This window comes from Ricinus communis, chromosome 1 (assembly GCF_019578655.1).
Source record: "Ricinus communis isolate WT05 ecotype wild-type chromosome 1, ASM1957865v1, whole genome shotgun sequence".
NCBI lineage: Eukaryota > Viridiplantae > Streptophyta > Magnoliopsida > Malpighiales > Euphorbiaceae > Ricinus > Ricinus communis.
The window spans coordinates 556,853-577,251 of NC_063256.1; the positions used below are offsets into that span (position 1 = coordinate 556,853).

General features: G+C 33.2%; 4 protein-coding genes across 15 annotated transcripts; 2 read left to right on the top strand and 2 right to left on the bottom strand.

The window, feature by feature from the left end:
* Positions 1-557: 557 nt before the first annotated feature.
* Positions 558-2,896, bottom strand: LOC8265800. The gene has a single exon (XM_002511559.4). It carries the CDS (start codon positions 2,744-2,746, stop codon positions 875-877), a length of 1,872 nt encoding a protein of 623 aa, XP_002511605.2. The 5' UTR covers positions 2,747-2,896; the 3' UTR covers positions 558-874.
* Positions 2,897-6,362: 3,466 nt separating this feature from the next.
* Positions 6,363-8,242, top strand: LOC8265802 (actin-related protein 2/3 complex subunit 5A). The gene is made up of 3 exons (XM_002511561.4): positions 6,363-6,795; positions 6,883-6,983; positions 7,952-8,242. The coding sequence occupies exons 1-3, from the start codon at positions 6,625-6,627 to the stop codon at positions 8,085-8,087; spliced, it is 408 nt and encodes a 135-aa protein (XP_002511607.2). The 5' UTR covers positions 6,363-6,624; the 3' UTR covers positions 8,088-8,242.
* A 943-nt stretch (positions 8,243-9,185) lies between these two features.
* On the bottom strand, positions 9,186-11,519 carry LOC8265803 (homeobox-leucine zipper protein HAT3). The gene is made up of 4 exons (XM_002511562.4): positions 11,092-11,519; positions 10,502-10,818; positions 10,330-10,409; positions 9,186-9,818 (listed from the first exon to the last, which is right to left on the bottom strand). Exons 1-4 carry the CDS (start codon positions 11,258-11,260, stop codon positions 9,500-9,502), a joined length of 885 nt encoding a protein of 294 aa, XP_002511608.2. The 5' UTR covers positions 11,261-11,519; the 3' UTR covers positions 9,186-9,499.
* Positions 11,520-16,756: 5,237 nt separating this feature from the next.
* LOC8265804 lies at positions 16,757-20,397 on the top strand. Of its 12 annotated transcripts, none has more exons than XR_007214962.1 (9): positions 16,769-17,124; positions 17,216-17,537; positions 17,613-17,875; positions 17,949-18,093; positions 18,707-18,804; positions 18,883-18,983; positions 19,117-19,580; positions 19,817-19,899; positions 20,008-20,397. XR_007214962.1 is itself a non-coding variant. In XM_048371514.1 (8 exons), the coding sequence occupies exons 3-7, from the start codon at positions 17,767-17,769 to the stop codon at positions 19,849-19,851; spliced, it is 438 nt and encodes a 145-aa protein (XP_048227471.1). In that variant the 5' UTR covers positions 16,796-17,124; positions 17,216-17,537; positions 17,613-17,766; the 3' UTR covers positions 19,852-19,899; positions 20,008-20,397. The 12 variants fall into 12 exon arrangements, 4 of the variants coding, with proteins under 4 accessions (XP_048227473.1, XP_048227476.1, XP_048227471.1 ...); XR_007214958.1 differs by having other exon boundaries at positions 16,798-17,124; positions 18,003-18,093; positions 18,702-18,804; positions 19,117-19,153; positions 19,481-19,899; XR_007214959.1 differs by lacking the exon at positions 19,817-19,899 and having other exon boundaries at positions 16,798-17,124; positions 18,003-18,093; positions 18,702-18,804; positions 19,117-19,153; positions 19,481-19,580.
* Positions 20,398-20,399: the final 2 nt, after the last annotated feature.

Genomic DNA, 20,399 nt, shown 5'->3' on the forward strand with positions numbered 1-20,399 from the left:
ATTCAATGGTAATAAAGTAATATTTCTCTCTCTCCTACCCTTTTCTCAACTAAACGACAGTGTCGTACGGATTACACGACAAAGTTACGTGGAAGCTTGGAAACAATTTTTGTGGCTGTTAGAAATGGAGTCATTTCTTTACCTCCCCAAAACCAAAAGCCTAAATTGGAGGTTTTGTTTGTTCTTAATCCAATCGCGCCGTCTTTAACTATATAAACCAGATAATCTGTCGTTAATTAAGGCTTGGTGTCAATGTTGGCCAATACGATAGTAATCCCCTGAGTCCTATGTCGTTCGCTATCAGCTATATGTCGTTGGATTAAGTGATTCGAGATTCCAATGGAAATTCTGTCGTTTGCATTCGTTGTCTCTGTTTGCGATAAAATGCTGGAAATATTCTTAAACCGCACTTAATAACCTCGTTGCCTTCAGAAAACATATCTTACTGATTTCAGACCACAGTTAAGTTTTGAACGGCATATAATCAATGATAAAGAAGTTAGCCCTGTAGATGGCATTAAACTATAAATATGGTGCAAGATCAAGGAAGAACGAAGTTAAAGAAGACATATCAGTAATGTATTTACACTAATGAATAGGCCATTTTAGTGGCAAAGATTGAATGAAATACGTGTGTAACAGAAATACAATAGGTAGAAGGTATGACAATTTTACCAAATGAAGAACTAAAAACAATCTCTGGATCTTTATAGAGTTGGTGATTACACAGACAACACACTTCCACCAACACTATAACTTTGTATCTACCTACGAAGAGACGGAACATCAAATCTCAAACACAGAATTAGAAGGGTGTTCACCTTCATCTTCGTATACTTAGATACCTACAGAACATTTCGACTTTACATATGGTTCACCTTAAATGCTTACCACTCAATCGCAATCCTTTTGATCTTTCAACAGAAGCCACTTTTTGAAGTCTAATCTGCTCCCTGAACTTGGCTATGAACTCACCAGCCTTCCTATCAACCTCACCAGGGTCATGCCCTGCATCACTCACAGGGTTAAGCACAGCATCTGCATGGGAGCCCATTCCACTCCTATCAGTCTCGCGCTGCGGGTCTTCTTCAGCCTCCACAGTTACAGTCTCCAAAGGTTCTTCCTTTTCTTTCATCTGATATTTTCCAAATGTTGGCTTTGGCACATCATATTGACCATCGAGATTCTTCTTACCCATGCCAGTTGGCACATCATATTTTCCAGATCCTTCCCTTTTCATTTCTATTTTCCCTATATTTTCACCTATTGCTTCATTATATTCTTTTCCAGCCTGATCATCAATGCAGGTTTCCCCAACTGTTGCTGCCTCCGCAGTATATACACTTCTAATGGTCCTAACAGATTTTCCCCTTGGCGAAGCTTTAACCATCATTGCAGGCTTCTTATCTGATTCCAATGTACCCTGTCCACCCTCTTTACTTCTCAGTAAATCATCTTTTCTCTTCCCACGGAGATCTTTCGGCTCATCTTTTATGCGTTTGTGCGCATCCTTTTGGAACAAAGAGCCACTGCTATACCTCCTCAAGTGAAAAGCATTCAATGGAGCATCACGAGTCTTTGTTGTTTGTGGTGATTGGGAAGCAGGAGGATATGAAGGAAAGAAATCCTTATCTTTTCCTAATTCTTCCGTTCTTGAACTTGGTGAATCAGAAGAAGTAGTAGAGTGCGAAGGAGAAAGCATTGTTGGTGAATTTGACACTGAACTAGCTTGAGACGAGAAAGAAGTTGTGGACCTGAAAGATTGTGACCTGAGAGACTCAAATTGAGTTTCATCAACAGAAAGAGGCCTAAAATGTGAAGGATGAGGAGCAACACGACCTACTTTATTCCTCAATTCTACCCTTCCAGATCTAGAGCGCCGCGGAACTTGAGAATGCAAGGCAAAATTTTCGTTGAACTTCTCCTCCAAGTTTATTGGACCCATATCACCAAAAATTTTCTCATTCATAGTCCTTCCGGAACTGTTAGAATCACCAATCAAGCTTGAACCAGACTCACTTCCATCGCTAAAATGAGGAGTATCTGGGTTTCTAATTCGCGATTTTAAACTCCTAACTGGCAATCCTAAAGGTTTACAACCAGCTATCTGACTAGGTTTTCCCCATTCATCAAGTTCATAGTTTACTTGAGACAATACAACCACAGATTCACCCTGTAAATATTGAGAATTCCAAGTTTGAACACCAGTATTCTCATCATGCTCGACTGGAATCTCATTTCCATTTTCATGATCTATAAATCCATGTTTTCTCTTTTCATCGATACTAGAGCTACTACCATTAGTAACAGTAACACTAGACTCATCTTTATAGGACTGAGAGTTCCAAGTATGGTAAACATTTTTCTCGTCAGACCCGGACAGATTTTCATACCCATTTTCAAAAATAGGGGAAACATGAAAAATTCTAGAGACATAGTTATTAGATGACTGTAAATCATCAAAGTCACAAGTAGAGTACTGGGTGGTGGTTTCAAATTCCCCTTCCACATTTCTGCTACTAAACAAGCCGTAAGAGACAGCAACACCAATAAACAATAAGTGAACAAGCTCCCAGAACTTAGTGAGTAAGGTTTGGTTGACAAAGTTAGGAGCTTGTGAAGGGAATAAAGGAATAGCAATAAGAAAGAGGACAAAGAAAAGAGACTTACAGATGATACGAATGAAAGATTTATGGTGTGTGACTGTGTGAGTACTGGGCTGGTTATAAGATCTCGAATCTGCCATTGATGGAGGAACAAAAATAGATCTCTCTTTCCTGTTTGTTTTGCATAAAATGGGGGAGGGTGAGAAGGTGGAGAAAGAAAGCAAGGAAGACTTTGAGAAGAAGGAAAATTGGGGAGGGGAGAAGAAAAGTTGTGAGGATGGAGGTGCAATATTCAAAAGTGGATGTTGTTGTAATTATGACCGTTGCAGTAAAAGACAAATTTGTCCTTACTTTTATTTAATTTCTTGTCTCGTTTACAGAGAGAAATTGTAGGTTTTGGGGGTATTTAACAAAACTGTAAAGAAAGGAAAATCAATGTTTAAGTATTCAACCACCAGTCGGTGACTTATTTTAATTTTGGCTCTCCCATCTTTTCTATTTTGATCCACTCATTCTTTCTTGTGAATAATTCAGCATTTTCCATCCTATATGCATATATTTTGAGATAGTTAAATTAAATTATTTTATAAAATAATAAATAATAAAATATTATAATTAATTTCTTTTATTTCAATTATATTATTATTATAATAATTATTCATAAAATTTATTTTTAAAATAATAATTTAAATTTAATCTTTACTGATAAGATTTTTTAGTTTCAAATATTATAATTATTAAATTATTAAACTAATTTTAAATTAATAAATTTATTATAAAATATAAAAAAATCAACTTAAAGTAAGTTATTATTAATAAATTTTAATAAGCATAATAGTATCTAAATAAATAGAAAAAAATTAAATTAATTGTTAACTGATAAAAAAATTTAAAATAGAACTGATGTGGAGAAAATAAAAAAAGAATAATTGATATTTTTTTATTTCTAAAATAGAAAGAGAATGCGAAAATTAAGAGAAAAATTTGGCTATTTAATTGAATATTATAATTTTATTTTTATATTAGTCATTTACTTGTGCGTTACACAACCATTATTATTATTTTGATTATAAAATTGAATTTACAATAATAATTTAATAAATTTTTCAATATTTAATATTAACTAATATTATTTTAAAATTACAATAATATAAAATTATTTTTAGAATATTTATTAATAAATTTAAATATTATACAAAATTTATACTATTAATGTAGTTTGTATTATTACTTCTTTTAGAATTAAAAATTATTATATAAATAAAAAATTAGTGAATATAATATTTAAAAAATTTATAACTAAAATTGTTATCTAATTATAAAATTAATTTATTAGTTAATATAATATTAAAATATAATTATTATATTATTCTTTAAAATAATTAATATTGTAAAACCAAGTTGATAGATATAATTTAATAAAAAAATTAATATTTAATATTAATTAATAATATTTTAAAAATAATAGTAAACTAACTATTTTTAAATGTTCTTTTTAATTTCTTTTAGATTTTAAATTTTATTAGTACAATAAATATAAAAATATTCTCAAAATATTTATTAATTAATTAAGTATTATACTACCAATATAATTGCTATTACTATTTTGGATTAAAAAAATTCTATATAATCAAAAAAATTGATTTTTATTGAATATAATATTAAAAATATGATTTCAAATATGATTTTGTAGAATTATAATTTTATTCAATTATAAAATTAATTTATTAATTAATATATGATATTTCTTAAGATAGAATTAGTATAATTATCTGATCAGAAAATTATTTATTAGTTACTATAATATTAAAATATAATAAATATTCTATTTTTTAGGATCAGAGTCAGTATTTAATTAAAAATATAACTTGTCAATCAATAAATTAATAAAAAAACTATAAAATTACGCATCAGCTTGAATTCTATGTGCCAAAAATAAGTATATATATTAAAATGAATAAGTAAACACATCTAAAAATTCTATGTGTAAATAATTAAGCACACACTAATCTTTTACACATGTATTATACGACCGTTATTATTATTTCGATTATAAAATTAAGTTGATGGATACAATTTAATAAAAGAATTTAATTTTAATGTTATTTATAATAATTTAAAAAATAATAGCAAACTAGTTGATTTTAAATATCTTTAATCTTTTTAAATTTTAAATTTTTATTAGTATAGTATTATAAAAATTATTTTTCAAATATTTATTAATTAATATTAATATATATAATTTAATACTATAATTGATATTACTATTTTTAAAAAATTAAATATTTATTACATAATAAAAATAATTTATTATTAAATATAATATTAAAAATATAATTAAAAATATTTTTTAAAAATTTAAAATTATTATCTAATTAAGAAAATAATTGATTAATTAATATAATATAAAGTATACATAATATGCTATTTTGTAGGATAAAATTAGTATCATTATATGATTAGAAAATTATTTATTGGTTAATATAATATTAAAATAAAATTAATATGCTATTTTTAGGACTAGAGTTAGTGTTTAATTAAGAATATAACTTATTAATAAAAAAAATTAATAGAAAAAATTATAGAATTATATATAAACTTGAATTCTATATGTCAAAAATAGTACGCATGTTAAAATAAGAATTTTATGCGTCAAAAATTAATATAATATAAATATAAAAAAATTAGATATTAGAAATTTATTTATATATATTTATATATATATACTGAAGAGTAATGGCAGCAAGTGATTGAGTTCAGTAGTTCCTTATAGAAAATTATTGACTCTAGAGATATAGTAATATGGACAAAATAAAATTGTTTCAAGCACCGACAAAACCGGAAGCACCCCTTCTTTCAAAGAGAGGAGGACGAGTTATTCACATTTTATTTAATGGTCAAAGGCGAATTGAAAGCTAAGCAATGGGAATTCTAAAGATTCCCCGGAGAAAAATAGAAATGTCTCCTACGTTACCCCTAATATGTGGAAGTATCAACGTAATTTCATAGAGTCATTCGGTCTAAATGCTACATGAAGAACATAAGCCAGATGAAGGAATGGAAAGACCTGGGAAGTAGAAGAGCATAACATGAGCGATTCAGCAGATTTGGATTCCTATATATCCACTCATGTAGTACTTTTTTTTCATTTTACGATATATAAGATCCAACTGTATATATATCATCATCTACACCCAAAAAGCCGTATGTTTTAGAAGAAGCTTATACAGTTTAGGAAGAGATTTTGATTGATAAAAAAGAATAGTCTACTTTAACCGATATGCCTTTAGGCACGGCCATACATAACATAAAAATCACATTTGGAAAAGGTGGACAATTAGCTAGAGCTGTAGGCGTTATAGTAAAACTGATTGCAAAAGAGGAAAAATTGACCATATTAAAATTATTTTCTAGGAGATTCGTTTAATATTCAAAAACTGCTCAGCAACAGTCGGACAAGTAGGGAATACTAGAGTGAATCAGAAAAATTTGGATAGAGCCGGATCTAAATGTTGGCTAGGTAAGCGTCCTGTAGTAAGAAGAGTAGTTATGAACCTTGTAGACTATATATATATATATATATATATATATATATATATTACCATTTATCTTATTAAATAAAGATAAAAATATAAATAGATAAAATCACAATCTTATTTTATTATATGTTTCATTTTTCCAATAAAATTTATTTTGTTTTATCCAACTTCCCGGGTTAGGGGTTGCATAGCTAGAGGATGTGCAATAAAAAAAACGTTGCGATTTGCAGAAAGTCCAAAGAAGGAAAAAGGAAACGAAATTACAAAAATAAGAAAAAAAAAAGAAAAAAAAGAAAAGAAAAAGAAGCTTTGGCGTTCAGCCTGAATTAAGTTTAAGGTTGAGCTAGTATTCTATTGAGCTTAGCCCACAATCCTAATGATTAAATAGAAAGATCGGACGTTGATACAAATACGGCGCCGTTAGAGGCATCAAAACGACTGAAATTGTTTGCAGAGAGAAAAATAGGGAGTGCAGTACTATGGCTGGAAGGGAAGAATTCGTAGAAGCAGAGAATGCAGAGGCGATAATTACGAGAATAGAACACAAATCTCGAAAGATCGAAAGCTTACTTAAACAGTATAAACCTGTGGAAGCTCTCAAAACCGCTCTCGAAGGATCGCCTCCAAACACCAGAGACGAGCGATGCAAGGCAAGCTTCTTCATTTCCAATTTCATTCTTTCCTGCTCTTATGCAAACTTGACTTGTTAGGGTTCCCCTTTTTTTTTTTAATTGCAGTCTGCGAATTGGATAGTGGTGCATAGAGCCATCATGGCTATTAAAGATGTTGATGGGATGTTCTCTTCTTTGGATCCTGAGTACTACGATATTCTCATGAAGTTAGTTTCTTTTCTTTTTTATTATATAAGCTCTTCCGGTTCTGATTCTGGTTGTTCAAATTAGGGCTTACATTATGTGATAAATCAATTGAGGACTTGGTAAATTTTTAATCTTGTACTTGATTCCTCTGATTTTATTGGCCAATATTTAATCTTGCGTGATCTTTAAAATGTTGCCAACAACTAATTCAAAACCATTGCTGTCTTAGGTGGATTTCTGTTTCATTTAGAGCAATAGTTTCATTTAGAATAATACCTGGAGTTATTAATCCCTGCACCATTATGTCATTTGCTATTGTTGTCACTTTTAGCTATTAAGTGAAAGGGTAAAGAGAAGGGGACGAAACAGATTTGTCCCTCATTTCGCGGGATATGATCATTTGATCATTCTTTTAGAACTTGTTTATGGAGCGGTCTTCACTGCACATCAGTTGATGTATTCAGTTATTCCCCTTGTCCATGATTACTTAATAGCATCAATGGATCAATCACCTCGTGTATCCCCTCCTTAACTACTCTTGTTGCCCTTGACGGCTAATCTAGGAGGACACATATATCAAAAGAGTAGATGCTATTAGTAACGAGTTCAATAGGAAAATCAAAGCTGAGGCTTGTCTGCTTTTGCTTGTTTTGACTTTGGCTGAATTTTCAGATTTAAATGTATGCATAATTGTCCTTGATTATCCTAACCTTTCTAGTTCTGTCACTACGTTATTCTGCACTATCTTTCAAAACTTTGATCGGATATTAAGGATTATAACCTTTCCTGCAAAAGAGAATGACAAGGGTAGATGAGCATCAACTTTAACTAATTTGTGTGCCTTCTGATTGTTCTCTTCTTCAGTGATTTGCAACTTTAATCAGCTCTTTCATGTGTAAAATATCATGCTCCAAAATTGTAGTTGCCCCTTACTTATATAACGTTTTGCAAATTTATTCAGCTATTTATATGTCCCCATGATCTACAGGTACCTCTACAGGGGTTTGTCTACTGGTGATCGGCCCACTTGCGACCAATGCCTCCGTATACATGAAAAGCTGACAGAGAAAGCTGGTTTGGGTTGCATATTGCGTGCCCTAGCAGACACTATGAATACTGTTTGATTTCATACTTCCAAAATCTTGTTTGTATAAGAATTTTACTTTTTTTGCTATTTGCTCTAATTATGAAATATATAGTATATCCAAAATTGATTCTTGTAATTGTTTAGTGTTTTCTGATTTGTGTAATCCAAAGTGCAAATTTCTTCACAAGATAATTGCGGGACCATATTGTTATCTTCTCTATTTCTTATCTGACGTTGCCTCGATTGTTTCATGAATCATAACATAGATAGTTTTGAGTTTCCCCCTTTTGTTTTCACCATAAAAATTTATATGAGGAAGTGTTTTTGGAACCGCCATATTATACCCAGATTCGAGCAGAAAGCCACCTAGCGGTCATGGCCATGAGTTAATAGGCAAAAGCTCTGTTTCTTTTTCTTTTTCTAAAACAGTCGATGGTACCCATATTTTTTTAGTGTGTTAAACTCAAGGATGAGGGAGGTGGGATTCCAACTCCACCTCAAGTTTTTACCAATATTTTGTGGGGTTTTTTGCTATGACTACCTTGTGGGAAGTACAGGAATCAAGTCTTTGAATGACCTCAAAAGTTGCAAGTGGTATATAGGTTAGCATATGGTCCAGTTCATCACGAGGGGGAGGTCAATAAATACGAGATATAGGATCCAGTGACAAGAATATCGATCATCATCGATATCAGTGAAGACTTGATTCAGTTATTTAATCGTTGCGAATGCCATCTGGTAAAGGGCGTCAAAGCAGAAACTCCTCGACGGGGTAATAAGGATTGCAGACTGATTAGTGATTACTGACTCTATTATTAGACCAGACGATAGCTATTTTAAATGCACTTTTTTCAACTCTTTGGAGCCTGAGCGGCATGTTGATGTACAGAATAGGTGCTTCTTTCCACGGATCTCCTAGTATCTTAGTCCCATCTGAATAGCTAGCTGGGGATTTCACCTACTGGCATTATTATGAAACTTGTGATAAGGAGCAGGCTTGTTTGGTGCATTCTCAATGTGGTTCTAAAGTAAAAGAAAACAGCTTTTTTTTTTTTCAGGAGAGTGCCGCACTTTGGAGAATAACTTAAATTAATTTAGATAAAAAGGTTGCCTACCAAGGAGGAGAGTAAAAAGATGACAAAATCATTTAGCATAATGTTTGATTCCTTCATTGTAATAATCAGTACTCCAACTAGTACTACATGTCAAATCCCACATCAAATCCTAACCAAGATAAATTCAGATTCGTTTGTCATATCGTTTCAGTTAATCAAACTTTGCCGTTTATAAACACTACTACTTTCTGTGACTTTTAAGTTAAAGTCCCATCCTATACAAAATTTGCATCCAAACCACCTCTTTCATATTCCTTCCACACACATCCTTTTTAGCATAGACCCAAAATGGCACTTAAATTCTATCCATAGGATCCCCATCTCCAGCAGACAACTACGATCTAGAAGCAGGCGTATCAAACGGTCGATGCTGGATAGGCAATGCTGCCCAAGGCTTAACAGGCACCGGTCGTTGGGGTTGGGAATTCGGTGGTTGGCGGCTGGGAGCAGCCGATGAGGAGACTGCAACACGCTCGCATGAAGGGCACATTGTGAGTGTGGTGGGAGGGTTCATGTGCATGTACAGCTGTGGGGAGAGCTTCAATGCTCTAAGCTCCTGCACCTCCTTCTGCAACCTCCTGTTCTCTTGTGTCAGATTCTCACAACACCTTTTTAAGTACTCACAATCAACTTCAGTTTGCTTCGACTTAGTCCTACAAACAATATTATTATTATTATTATTATTAGAATGCTTGTATTCTTTTCCCCCCTTGATGCAATGCTATTTCAGGGAAAACCCAAAACACCAAGTAAATTTACTATAAAACACTCATTAACATTATAAAGTACAGTTTTCTATCAAAACCATATAATTTAAATTATATTTAAAATAAAATTGGACTTAAGATGCTCAACCTGAAGTTTCATCAAATTTTCCTGTATTGTGTTCTATAAAAGGAAATCTTAAAGTAGCAAAGATACCCTTAAGCAGTTAGCTCTGCAACTTTGCCATTAAAGAGCCTTTATGCAAAAATGGTAATAATAAATCTTTTTCTTTCCTTGTTCATCTTATTTTAAGATTATATATCCGAAAATTGCACTTGACGCCACCTTAGAACATAAAATCCAGGGCCGCTTGGAAAAGACCATTATGCCCAAGCTCATTAATTTAATGGCAGCAATACCCCAAAAAATTGATTTAAAAGAAAGGAAAAATAGTCTCACCTTGCCCTCCGGTTCTGAAACCACACCTCCACCTGTCTTGGCTTGAGATTCAACTGTTTAGCTAAAGCCAGCTTCTGCTTCTGTAACCAAAAGCCACCGCATCTCACTTCACCATATCATATTAAATTTTTCAATTTTCAAAATTGAATAAAATTACCAAAATGCCACTCACTGGATTGAGAGTATTGTGCTCCTTAAAAGTCTCTTCAAGCAATAAAGATTGTTCCTTTGAGAGCCTCAGTTTTTTCCTAGAACCGTCATCGCCGCCGGCGCCACCGTCTTCGTCGTCACTTCCGCCGCGAGAGCATGATGCTCTCTCTGCCTCCATCTCCTCTCCTCCAATCTGTTCCCTCTCGCTTCTCTTTCCACTTAAACTGGAAATCGTACTGTTCGGCGAAGAAACACCGTTTTCATCGTCGCAATCGGCGAAGAGGGGCATCCGATTCATATCAATCCCTCGTTGAAATGACCTCGTATCAGAGTTTCTATCTGTCATGCGTTGAACGTGAATTAGAACAAAAGGTGGCAACCTTATAATTAGTAAAGCGAGAAAGGCAGTTCTAAATACTACTGTTCGTCTTCTTTTTAATGGACTTTTCTAGTTTCTAAGGAAACAATCAGATTGAGTGAAGAAATCATCTCAGATTGTAATTTGAAAAAAAGTGTATATGAGCATCTAGCAAATAGTGAAATTTCTGCAGTGACTAGTTTAGCAAATGGAAAGTTGACGAGATGTAAGAAAAGAAAAGAATAAAAACTTACCAGATGATTGGAAAAGGTCATTCAAGGAGGTACTGTGGTGAGTATTTTGCATAAAGAGCGACGGAAACGGCATGAGATTGAGCTTCAAAGATGGCTGATTTTGATGTTTTTCCTGACCTCCCAAACTCAGACTCAAACCCAAACCCAGCCCATCATCTTTGTCTTCCATTTGCCGTCGCAAAGAGAAAGCAACCAAGATTCTGTTCCTCTATCCTTTCAGAGAAACAAAAACCAGCGTCTTTTTTCTTTCTGGGTATGTATGATAATACAGGGAATTGGATAGTGTGTGTTATTATAGGATTGAGAAAAAAGGAAAGTGGGAAAAGAGGGGTAGAAAATGGCTGAGTTTTTGTAGCCAGAGGTGTCACAGCCTTTTGCTTTTAGCAGTATAGTGTAAGGATGGGACTAGTCCATAATATATAAAGATACAGAGAGAGAAAGTAGAGAGTGACGGGTGGGTATAGATTCAATCATGACTAGTGTCAGTGCCCCTCTATTGGTTCAACATCATCATTTTTATTCATGGAATTGCCCCCCTTCTGCTCTTCTTTTTACCTTTTTACCATGGTTTTGTTTTAACCCTGGTTAATTAAGCTTCGTGTACCGAGATGGAAAGACTTTTTCCTTTTTAACCAGGGTTAGGGTTAAGTGTTGTTTTGTCTCAGTTCTTTATGAACTTCGCCTAAAAAGCGGCTTTCTCGGTCGCTGACCGTTGACTGGGATTATGAAAGTTCATTGCAAGTCACGCGCTAAGTGCACGCTCCTCAAAATCATCAGATCATCATGGTTAATCATGTGACAATACCCAGCAAAGCATCGTCTCTGAATCGCGGGACCCATGGGTGTGGCCTTTCTACAAACATTACTAACATTAAAATAAAATAAAATAAAAATAAAAATAAAATCACGCAGCAAATGAAATATGTGAATCACATTCCTTGTCATTAATAATAAAAAGCATTACCAGGCCAAATGCAATATACTTATACAGCCCCTTCAACTCGTAACTTCTAGTCAGCTCATTTTCTAAACTAACAGTATATAAAAAATATTACAGGGGAAACTATATAATTATAAAAAAATTTAAGGACTTTATAGTATATGTATTGGGTCAATTAAAGCTTCACTTGGGTCGCATTAAAAAAAATATAATATAAGTAGTTAAATAATTAGTTTAGGGTGCCATCTGAATAAAAGGTATAAGTTGAAGGGGCTGTTGATGCATTAGGCCATATTAATGACAACAGACATGGGCAGAGAGCGCGTGATGAATTGGCACTGGGCTCAATGGAGAGATGTAGTGGGGGGAGGGGTTAAGATAGATTAGATAGGGTAGGATAGGTTACACTGTAGGTGGAAGGTAATTGATTGCATGGGTTGCCTATGGAGGGAACATGCAAATGTTAAATGCCCAGTCATTTATGAAAGGCAATTTTCAATGCCAAATTTAATGCTTTTTTTTTTTGTGGGAAAAATTTCTCTCACTTGTGGTAGTTGCTGCTGTTATTTAATTTTCCTTCATTTATTGGTCAAAATTCCTGAAAATAACGTTTAGTGCCCAATAACAGATGCTCCTAATTATGTTAAGCACTTCACTAAATTGTAATTAACGTCACGCCTTTCATGTGCCAATTTACTACTACTAGTAGCAGTAGAATAAGAGTTCCAACTAACTCTACATAATGCCCATTAATGATCCACTTGTTTATTGATTTTCTATCCTTACCTGAAATTTTCCCATAAATATATCCTTTCAATACTTTTATATTTTGGTTCAGTGTGCACCCAACATCATAATGTTCCCCATGCTTAAAAGCTAAATCTAGAGTTGCCCTTCACAGCCCAGTTAATATTTGCTGATTCCACCTGAACTGTTTGCTTTTTCTTTATTCAAATATGAAATCAATCTAAACCAATCAAGCAATGTGAAGGATGATAAATAAAAGATACAAAATGCTTGGGGGGTCGTTTAGGGTTTAAATATTCCACTGTTAAATTTTAATTTAAAATATCAGTACTTTCTAAATGTATAATTCCAAATCCAATAATTCATCATGACAAACTCTAAATTATATATATATACACGTAACGTCAAAGAGATTTACCGGTATGGGGACTTTGGCCCTCGAATTTATTTTTATAAATTGTTATAGCTATTTAATAAATTAATTTAGCCGCTACAAAATTCTTTTTTTTTTTGTTTTTTATTTGAAAATTGAAAAAAATAAGGGAAAAAGAACATAAAATTCCCCAAAAAAAAAAGAATTTATGAATCACATGGGTCATTTTGTTTCTTCCCTTTCCGAAAAAGGCCCAAAGCCTAGGCATGATAACCGATAGAATAAATTGTCCTGTGTTTGTTTCTACACCTAAATAGTGAGAAGCAACTATTACGTTATTATTATTATTATTATTAGTATAGTTGAAGCACAATACCGTTAAAAATGGTAATATCAATTGTCATCATCAACATTTTCTCCACCATGATTGTCACGTGGTTGTCTTATAAATCTTGGAAATCCCTTGGACACCATTACCTGCTGCTACCCAATCATTGAGCCATGACCAGTTGTATTCACCCCCTATTTTGTCCTATTTTGACCTTTTTAAAACAACAAAAGTAGATTGTTAATCATCTCAGTCCCGAAATAATACCTGTAATCCGGTTTCAAATTCACAAGCTAAAACCTTTTTGTTTCAATCAAAATCTGTAAAATTACTTTTAAATAAAAAGAGATAATAAATGGGTAAATTTTCAAGAAAAAAAATAATTTATAACATATGCGTTATTATTACTAGAGTTCATATTTCATTGGGAAAAAATGAAAAAGGAAAAAAGTAGTGGAATTTATGCAGATTGGGAATATTTGTGTGGGTTAGATGAGGAGAGTGCAAAGTTGGGTCCAAGGGACGGATTGGAAAGACATAAAGGCCAAGAGGTCACGTGGGATACCTGCACGAATTCACGTGTAATTACATGTGAGGGTTGGCCCACGTGGCTACACGTGGTCCCATGTCAACACTCGTGCATGTCATTCTGTCTCTTGACAACCAGACACGCACTTCTCTACAATCATTGGATACTCTCTATTTTCTTCCTCCTCCTCCTCAACCCACTCGCAATACACGCTCCTTTGCCCTTTCTTTCTAACACGCTATTTATTTCATTTATCTACATTTTACAGGGGGAATGCATCTAACAATTAAAATTGATGTCATGTCACCTATAATATAAATAGATTCTTTAAATGGAAACAGAAACTATAGAAAATCAAATAATTTTCTTATATGCTTTTGTCATTAGAACATAAAGAAAGGGTAAGTTTGACTCATTACTGTAGTTAATAAGGCCATTGTAATTAGTAATGAATCACTTTATAAAACAATAATTCTTTGAAATAAACAATATTATTTATTTCAAGTGATTATCAATTAACATGTAAATCTTTTTTTTAATGTAAGTAACTGATACGACAGGAATGAAAACTCCTCGGTGGGTTGATGATTGAGTTTCGTTCCCCACGTGTGTGGGTAGCTGTCCCACGTGTTCTCCTCCAATTAAGGAATCCATCAGCCGACAATCCTCGTCATCTCTCTTTGTTACCTTATCACTAATTCTCTATTTTTCCAAATGGTGTGGTCCGTACTATACTATACTATAGGTGTTTTTATGGTATGACTTGCATGTGACTAGTTGTTCCTGTTCCATTTTTTTCTCGTGTGTCGCCACCACTGGCCAAGTTGCGTCCATAATGAATTTTCCCACTCTGAAACCATACAACACATCCACTATGGTAAAGGAAGTTTCTGTGACATGATAGCATATATGCATCCATATATAGCTATGCCCAAGTCCATCTTGAATTGAAATCAGCACAGCAGCATCACACCTTAATTATCTCTCCTAAAAGAAAAGGAAAAGAGAGGAAACTATAACCTAATAAGGGTATCACTTGGATTTGCATGTTAACTTCAATTACAAAGACTTATTAGTTTCTCGGCCATCCCTCAATTATCATTAATGAATTGGAAATTCTAAAACTACTGATAAGCAAGAAAAAATAATAATTGAAAAGGTGGATCCACTGGGTTTTGTACTAGAATTATTGTGACCGTTAAATTAATTAGAATAGGCATAAAAATGGAGTTGTCATACTGATCAGATGTATTTAAGATTCGAAACATTAGAAAGTTGATGAGAAAAATGTAATGGATAGCACATTGACATGATGATAAGGGACAGAGATCTCTTGCATCAGGGAAAGAGCTCAGAAGCATCTCATGCAATATGCTCTTTTTGAAATTGCAACATTTCCCCCTTTTTTCATCTCTCTATACAGAAATCAATTCCCTTTTACTCGACTCACTATTGATTTTTCAGCTTTTTGCAATATTCGTATCTGTTGTATATAATATACATATCATACAAATCATTGCTATCTTTTTACTATTTAAAAATAAAATTAATTATATTTTATTATAAAATGTTTAATATTTTATATGTTTTATTATTTTAAAATGTTTTCAACTATCTTTTATAAATTTTATAGTCTTTTATTATTTTATTAATTAATAAAAAAAATATTATATATATATAATTAGTCATGAACAGAAGTGAAGATAGGATAAAACAATACGAGAAAGAATAAATTTACCTTTTTTTTTATATATATATATATAAGTTTAAAGAGTCAGGTATAAAGGTTTTGTTCCGTATCAGAAATTGTGAACATTGTTGACAGATAAATGGATAAAATACGGGTCACTTTCGATAAAAGAGAAAAAAGAAAAAGAAGATAATAATATATAACATTTAGAGTATCATAGAAATTGGAAGTGGACGTGAAGTAAGAGGGCGAGTGGGGGACTGAAGTAGAAAGGAGAAGAATAGAATAGAATAAGAATATCACGTGAGTAGAGGAGAATAAGCGTCAGAGTTCACGTGCAGAGGCATGTTGCATTTGCCACGTGCTCATTTCTCGCCAAACATATAAGACACGTGGTCCCCCCCCTCCCTCTTTGATTATATAAATATAACTCGCGCGTGTCATCTTGTTTCTTGCTTTTCAGACACCCAATCTTTTCCAATCATTGGATATACATTATAAATATTACCCCCTCTGCTTTTTTTCTTTCTTTATCTATTAATATCTTTTCCTTTTCTATTTCTGCTAGGATTGTACTACTTATTGTAATTTTCCTTTTTTTTTTTTTTTAATTTCACAATGCTGATGTCTGGTTGCAGACTAAATTACATCCACCTTCCCTCAACTCTTGGGTGCATACCATCCTCTTTAATTTATAATATTAAACCATTTTATACGAGAAAGAATAAATTCCTAATATTATTTATACACGAATTCAAATAAAAAATTAAATAAATTTAGTCCCACTATTGCCTAAGAATTCCTTTTAATAATAAGTAGCAATCTTCAGCTATTTTATTTTAATAAAAAATTATGAATCATGCTCTATAATTTTAGGTATAACTTTAATTAATCTATTTATTTTTATCTAAATAGGAAATTCGGAAGATATTGAAGTAAAATCTCAAACTCTCGTCATGGTGGCAATGGCCACCAATTAGTTTTCTAAGATGAAATGTAATATATGGTCGATGGTGCATATCAAACATTTTTTAATTCTTCAGTACTTCTTTTATGAGATAGATTATCATTATTAGAAATTATAAGGTGGAATATATGTTTGATGGATTCCTTTTTTTATTTTGGGCCTGGTAGTGTATCGCCCCAAAGCCCATAGTAGATTCTCGTATCTAAGGGTTTTGACCTCGTTAAACCTTAGAACGGAGGAGAAGCACAGAGACTCTCTCCGTTTCTCTCAGATTTGTTTTGGTTTTCTGTTTGAATTCAGAGTAATCAATTGCTTTGGCTTTTCATTTTGTAAGTGCGGAACGTTTGAGAGATCTTGAATTTTAGGGTTCAGAATGGGGTCAAGGAAGCGGTCGAGAAAAACAAGACACATGATAGCGATTTGGAAGACTTTGATGATATGGAAAATGATAATCTAATGGTCGGTAGCTTTTTTTATTTTTTTATTTTACGTTAAATATTGTTGAATTGATGATATCAGGATTTTGATTATTCTGGTTTTAACGATGCAGATGGAAGAAGAAATAAATGATGATGATGATGACGACGATGGAGGAAGAAGACGGAGAATCAGAGGAAGATTTAGAGAATGATAAAGATGCTGAAATGGAAGACTATGAGAATCTTCGTAATCAAGAGCTGTAATAATAGGCTTTTCTCTTTCTGATTGTATGTATCTATGTCTCTCAATTTAAATAGATTTGATAATTAGATGCACAAGGACAGACACATGATCATGGACATGGTTACTGATCCTTCGGGAATATATTGAAGAATCTCCAACGCCATAAGGACGAAGATCTTCTTAAAGGTCAAGCAGTGAAGAACCAAAAGGTACAGCAACAACTTTTCCCTTTTTGTTTTCATTTAATAATTTGTGCATGTTATGGATGCTTGATTCATTTATAGGTGCAAACGATGATAAACTGATGTTTCAATCTTGCTTAAACGCTCTGTGGGACAAAACTCTTTGAGTTTTGATTCTTGCTTCAAAAAGCATTCAGATTTGATTACCTGATCCAAAAAAAGCTTTGGAATCGCAACTGGGATTACAGGAGGTACTATGGCTATCATGAGCGTCTCCCTGTGCTGCCTAATCCAGTTCAATTTGTTCTATCTGCTTTTTCAGGCTTTGCTCGAGAAGAATCCATCAATTTCTCAATCCTTCAACGGTATATAACAAATTGCTGTCTTTGTTTCAATATTCTGCTGCTTGTGCTTATTGCATTGTTTCTTAATTTCTAGCTTATGTTAAAAGCTATCTGCTGCCGGAAATCATATTTCTGTTCTCTTCATAAGGTAATTCTGCAAAGAAGCATTCCAAAGATTCTAAGAATTCAGATGCGGAAACTGAGGAAGAGTGGTCGCATATTTCTCAAATTCATAGAAGGTATTTGTTTTTGCTGCATACTGGTTTTTTCTTTTTTTCTTTTTTTCTTTTGATCAGTGGGAGGTTTCTATTCTTCTTCTCTATCCCAATGCGGTGATTTTTACATTAGCTTTCCCTTTTATCTTCCATGTGTATTGTTAGATACTTCTTGTTGATTGTATCATTTTCCTCCCTTGGTGATCGTGTTTTGTTTTGTAAAAAAATCTAGGGTCCTCTCTAATCTGTTTTTGATGAGCGACTGGTGCAAAATATATCGCCTATCGTAAATTTTAAATACTACATTGGAAACAAAGTTAGAATTTGTTGATGTTGTAGCTTTCATTTTAATGTGTAATGTATGGATGAAATATGAGGGGGAACTCCTTGTTTTTTCATCACAACATTTTATTGTGTAGGAAAATTTGTTTAATTGGTGTTCAGTTTCCATTTGTGGAACAAATTTTTCTGGAGCTTTCTAATTAGATTGAAGTAACTCCCCTCAAATTGTAAGGAAGATAGTAGAGGGGAAATTGACACAGGCATCGGCTTATGCATTTGCTTGCATAGATATGCGAATAATGGTTGTTTGATTCAGAAAAGTGACACTTCAAATACTTCTATCTTTGTAGAACAGCTTCTTTCAGAGACAAATCAATTGATAAATGGCAGAGGAAAACATGGGTGATAACTGGTGCTGCTGCTATGAAAAGCAAATTGCAAGCTTTTAACCAGGTCCGGTTTTGTATTAAACTGAAATACATTTATAAATGTTATAAAGAAACTCATAAGGCTTTTCTTTTTCAATCACAGGATATTAGTGAACAAGTTGATTCATATATATGGGATCCTAGTAGAATGACAAAGCAAATGCAGCTAAGCAGATTAACTGTTGGTGTATTTGGAACTCTTGAGTAATCCGATACTACCTTCTAGTTCATTTTCTGAAATAAAGCAAAATCATGGGATGAGAAGAGATTTCTTCAGTAATCTTTTCTTATCCATTTTCTCCTAATCACATTGTACTGATTACTGACATTACTATAGGCAAATTCTTGAGCAGCCAGGAAATAGCAACTGAGAGGTAATCCAGCCATAAGACTTGGTTAAAAAACTCAAGAAAAACTCATCTAATTTCACCTAGTTTAGGCGTCCTTTAGGGTCATGATCTGAATTACCCTAAAGGTCATGATCTGAATTTGAGCTTAAATCTACTGTGGGATCAGGGTGGTGTCCGTATTGTATCTTCAGATTTGATGTCCGTTGAATTCTTTTCTTCTAACATGCATGTGTGTGCTCATATATAGTGCTTTGCAGATGGAGTATCTATATGGAAAAAATATATTGCAACTTTTGTGCACATGATCTCTATGAATTTAACAAGACTTAAGCCATTTAACCTCCTGATTAGGAAGCAAACCCTGATGGACACCCTGAACTCCTCGATGATTATGAATTTTATCAACAGTTACTGAAGAAATATTTTGAGACGATTGCCCCCTCATCTTCTGGTTAGCCTCTTATCCCACTTTATATTTTTGTTTGTGCGTACTGGGTCATCTGACCTAATATATGTGGCTAGGGTCCATGGACAATTTAAGTTTTATAATCAGCAATTTTAAGGATGCCGATGAGGATTTGTGATGGCTACAGGGGACTTCATTTGAATTTGCATCTTGAATTTTCTTGGATTAATTGCTAGGCCTACCATTTTTTTTTGATTCTACCTTATCTCTTGTCCTCATAGACGGCCTTTTATGCTTTGAAAAAATTGCGAACTAAGAAGAGAAAGATTGTTGATCAGCGTGCCTACAAGAGTTGCAAGATCAAGTGTGTATATACATATATAGTCACTATCTTGTTTATTTTGTTCATCATTTAAACCTACTTTATTTGATTGATTATCATCCTTTTATCTTAAAATTAATGATCTTGCAGGTGTAATAATGTCCATGAGAAGATAGTCAACTTCATGGCTCCACGGCCCGTGGACATTAAGTTATTTGAAGATTTGTTTGGACTTAAGACACAGCAGCTAACTTCTGCAGTTTTATTATGTAGCAGCTACTTAGTTTTATAGCAACTAATGATATTAGAGATTCAACCGGGTTAAGATTCAACCGGGTTAAGATTCGAAGAATATCAACCTTTTTTAAAATTTTCGCCTAACAAATTTAAACAGTGCTTCTACTTGAGGCCCAGGGATCACTCAGATTAGGAATGAATTGGTACAATCATGTGGTCGTTTGAGAGTAACATTTTCGGCACTGGATAATGAACATATGCATTGTCCGGAGCAACTTTAATCAATTTTGGCATTTATCATTACA

Coding starts and splice junctions, on each gene's coding strand:
- LOC8265800 (XM_002511559.4), bottom strand. CDS start 2,746: ATGGCAGATTCGAGATCTTATAACCAGCCCAGTACTCACACAGTCACA.
- LOC8265802 (XM_002511561.4), top strand. CDS start 6,625: ATGGCTGGAAGGGAAGAATTCGTAGAAGCAGAGAATGCAGAGGCGATA. Junction 6,796..6,882: donor CCAGAGACGAGCGATGCAAG/GCAAGCTTCTTC, acceptor TTTTAATTGCAG/TCTGCGAATTGGATAGTGGT. Junction 6,984..7,951: donor TACTACGATATTCTCATGAA/GTTAGTTTCTTT, acceptor CATGATCTACAG/GTACCTCTACAGGGGTTTGT.
- LOC8265803 (XM_002511562.4), bottom strand. CDS start 11,260: ATGGAAGACAAAGATGATGGGCTGGGTTTGGGTTTGAGTCTGAGTTTG. Junction 10,819..11,091: donor TGACCTTTTCCAATCATCTG/GTAAGTTTTTAT, acceptor AACGCATGACAG/ATAGAAACTCTGATACGAGG. Junction 9,819..10,329: donor TTTCAGAACCGGAGGGCAAG/GTGAGACTATTT, acceptor TATTGTTTGTAG/GACTAAGTCGAAGCAAACTG.
- LOC8265804 (XM_048371516.1), top strand. CDS start 17,767: ATGGCTATCATGAGCGTCTCCCTGTGCTGCCTAATCCAGTTCAATTTG. Junction 17,876..18,002: donor AATTTCTCAATCCTTCAACG/GTATATAACAAA, acceptor TCTCTTCATAAG/GTAATTCTGCAAAGAAGCAT. Junction 19,581..19,816: donor GATTGCCCCCTCATCTTCTG/GTTAGCCTCTTA, acceptor TTGTCCTCATAG/ACGGCCTTTTATGCTTTGAA.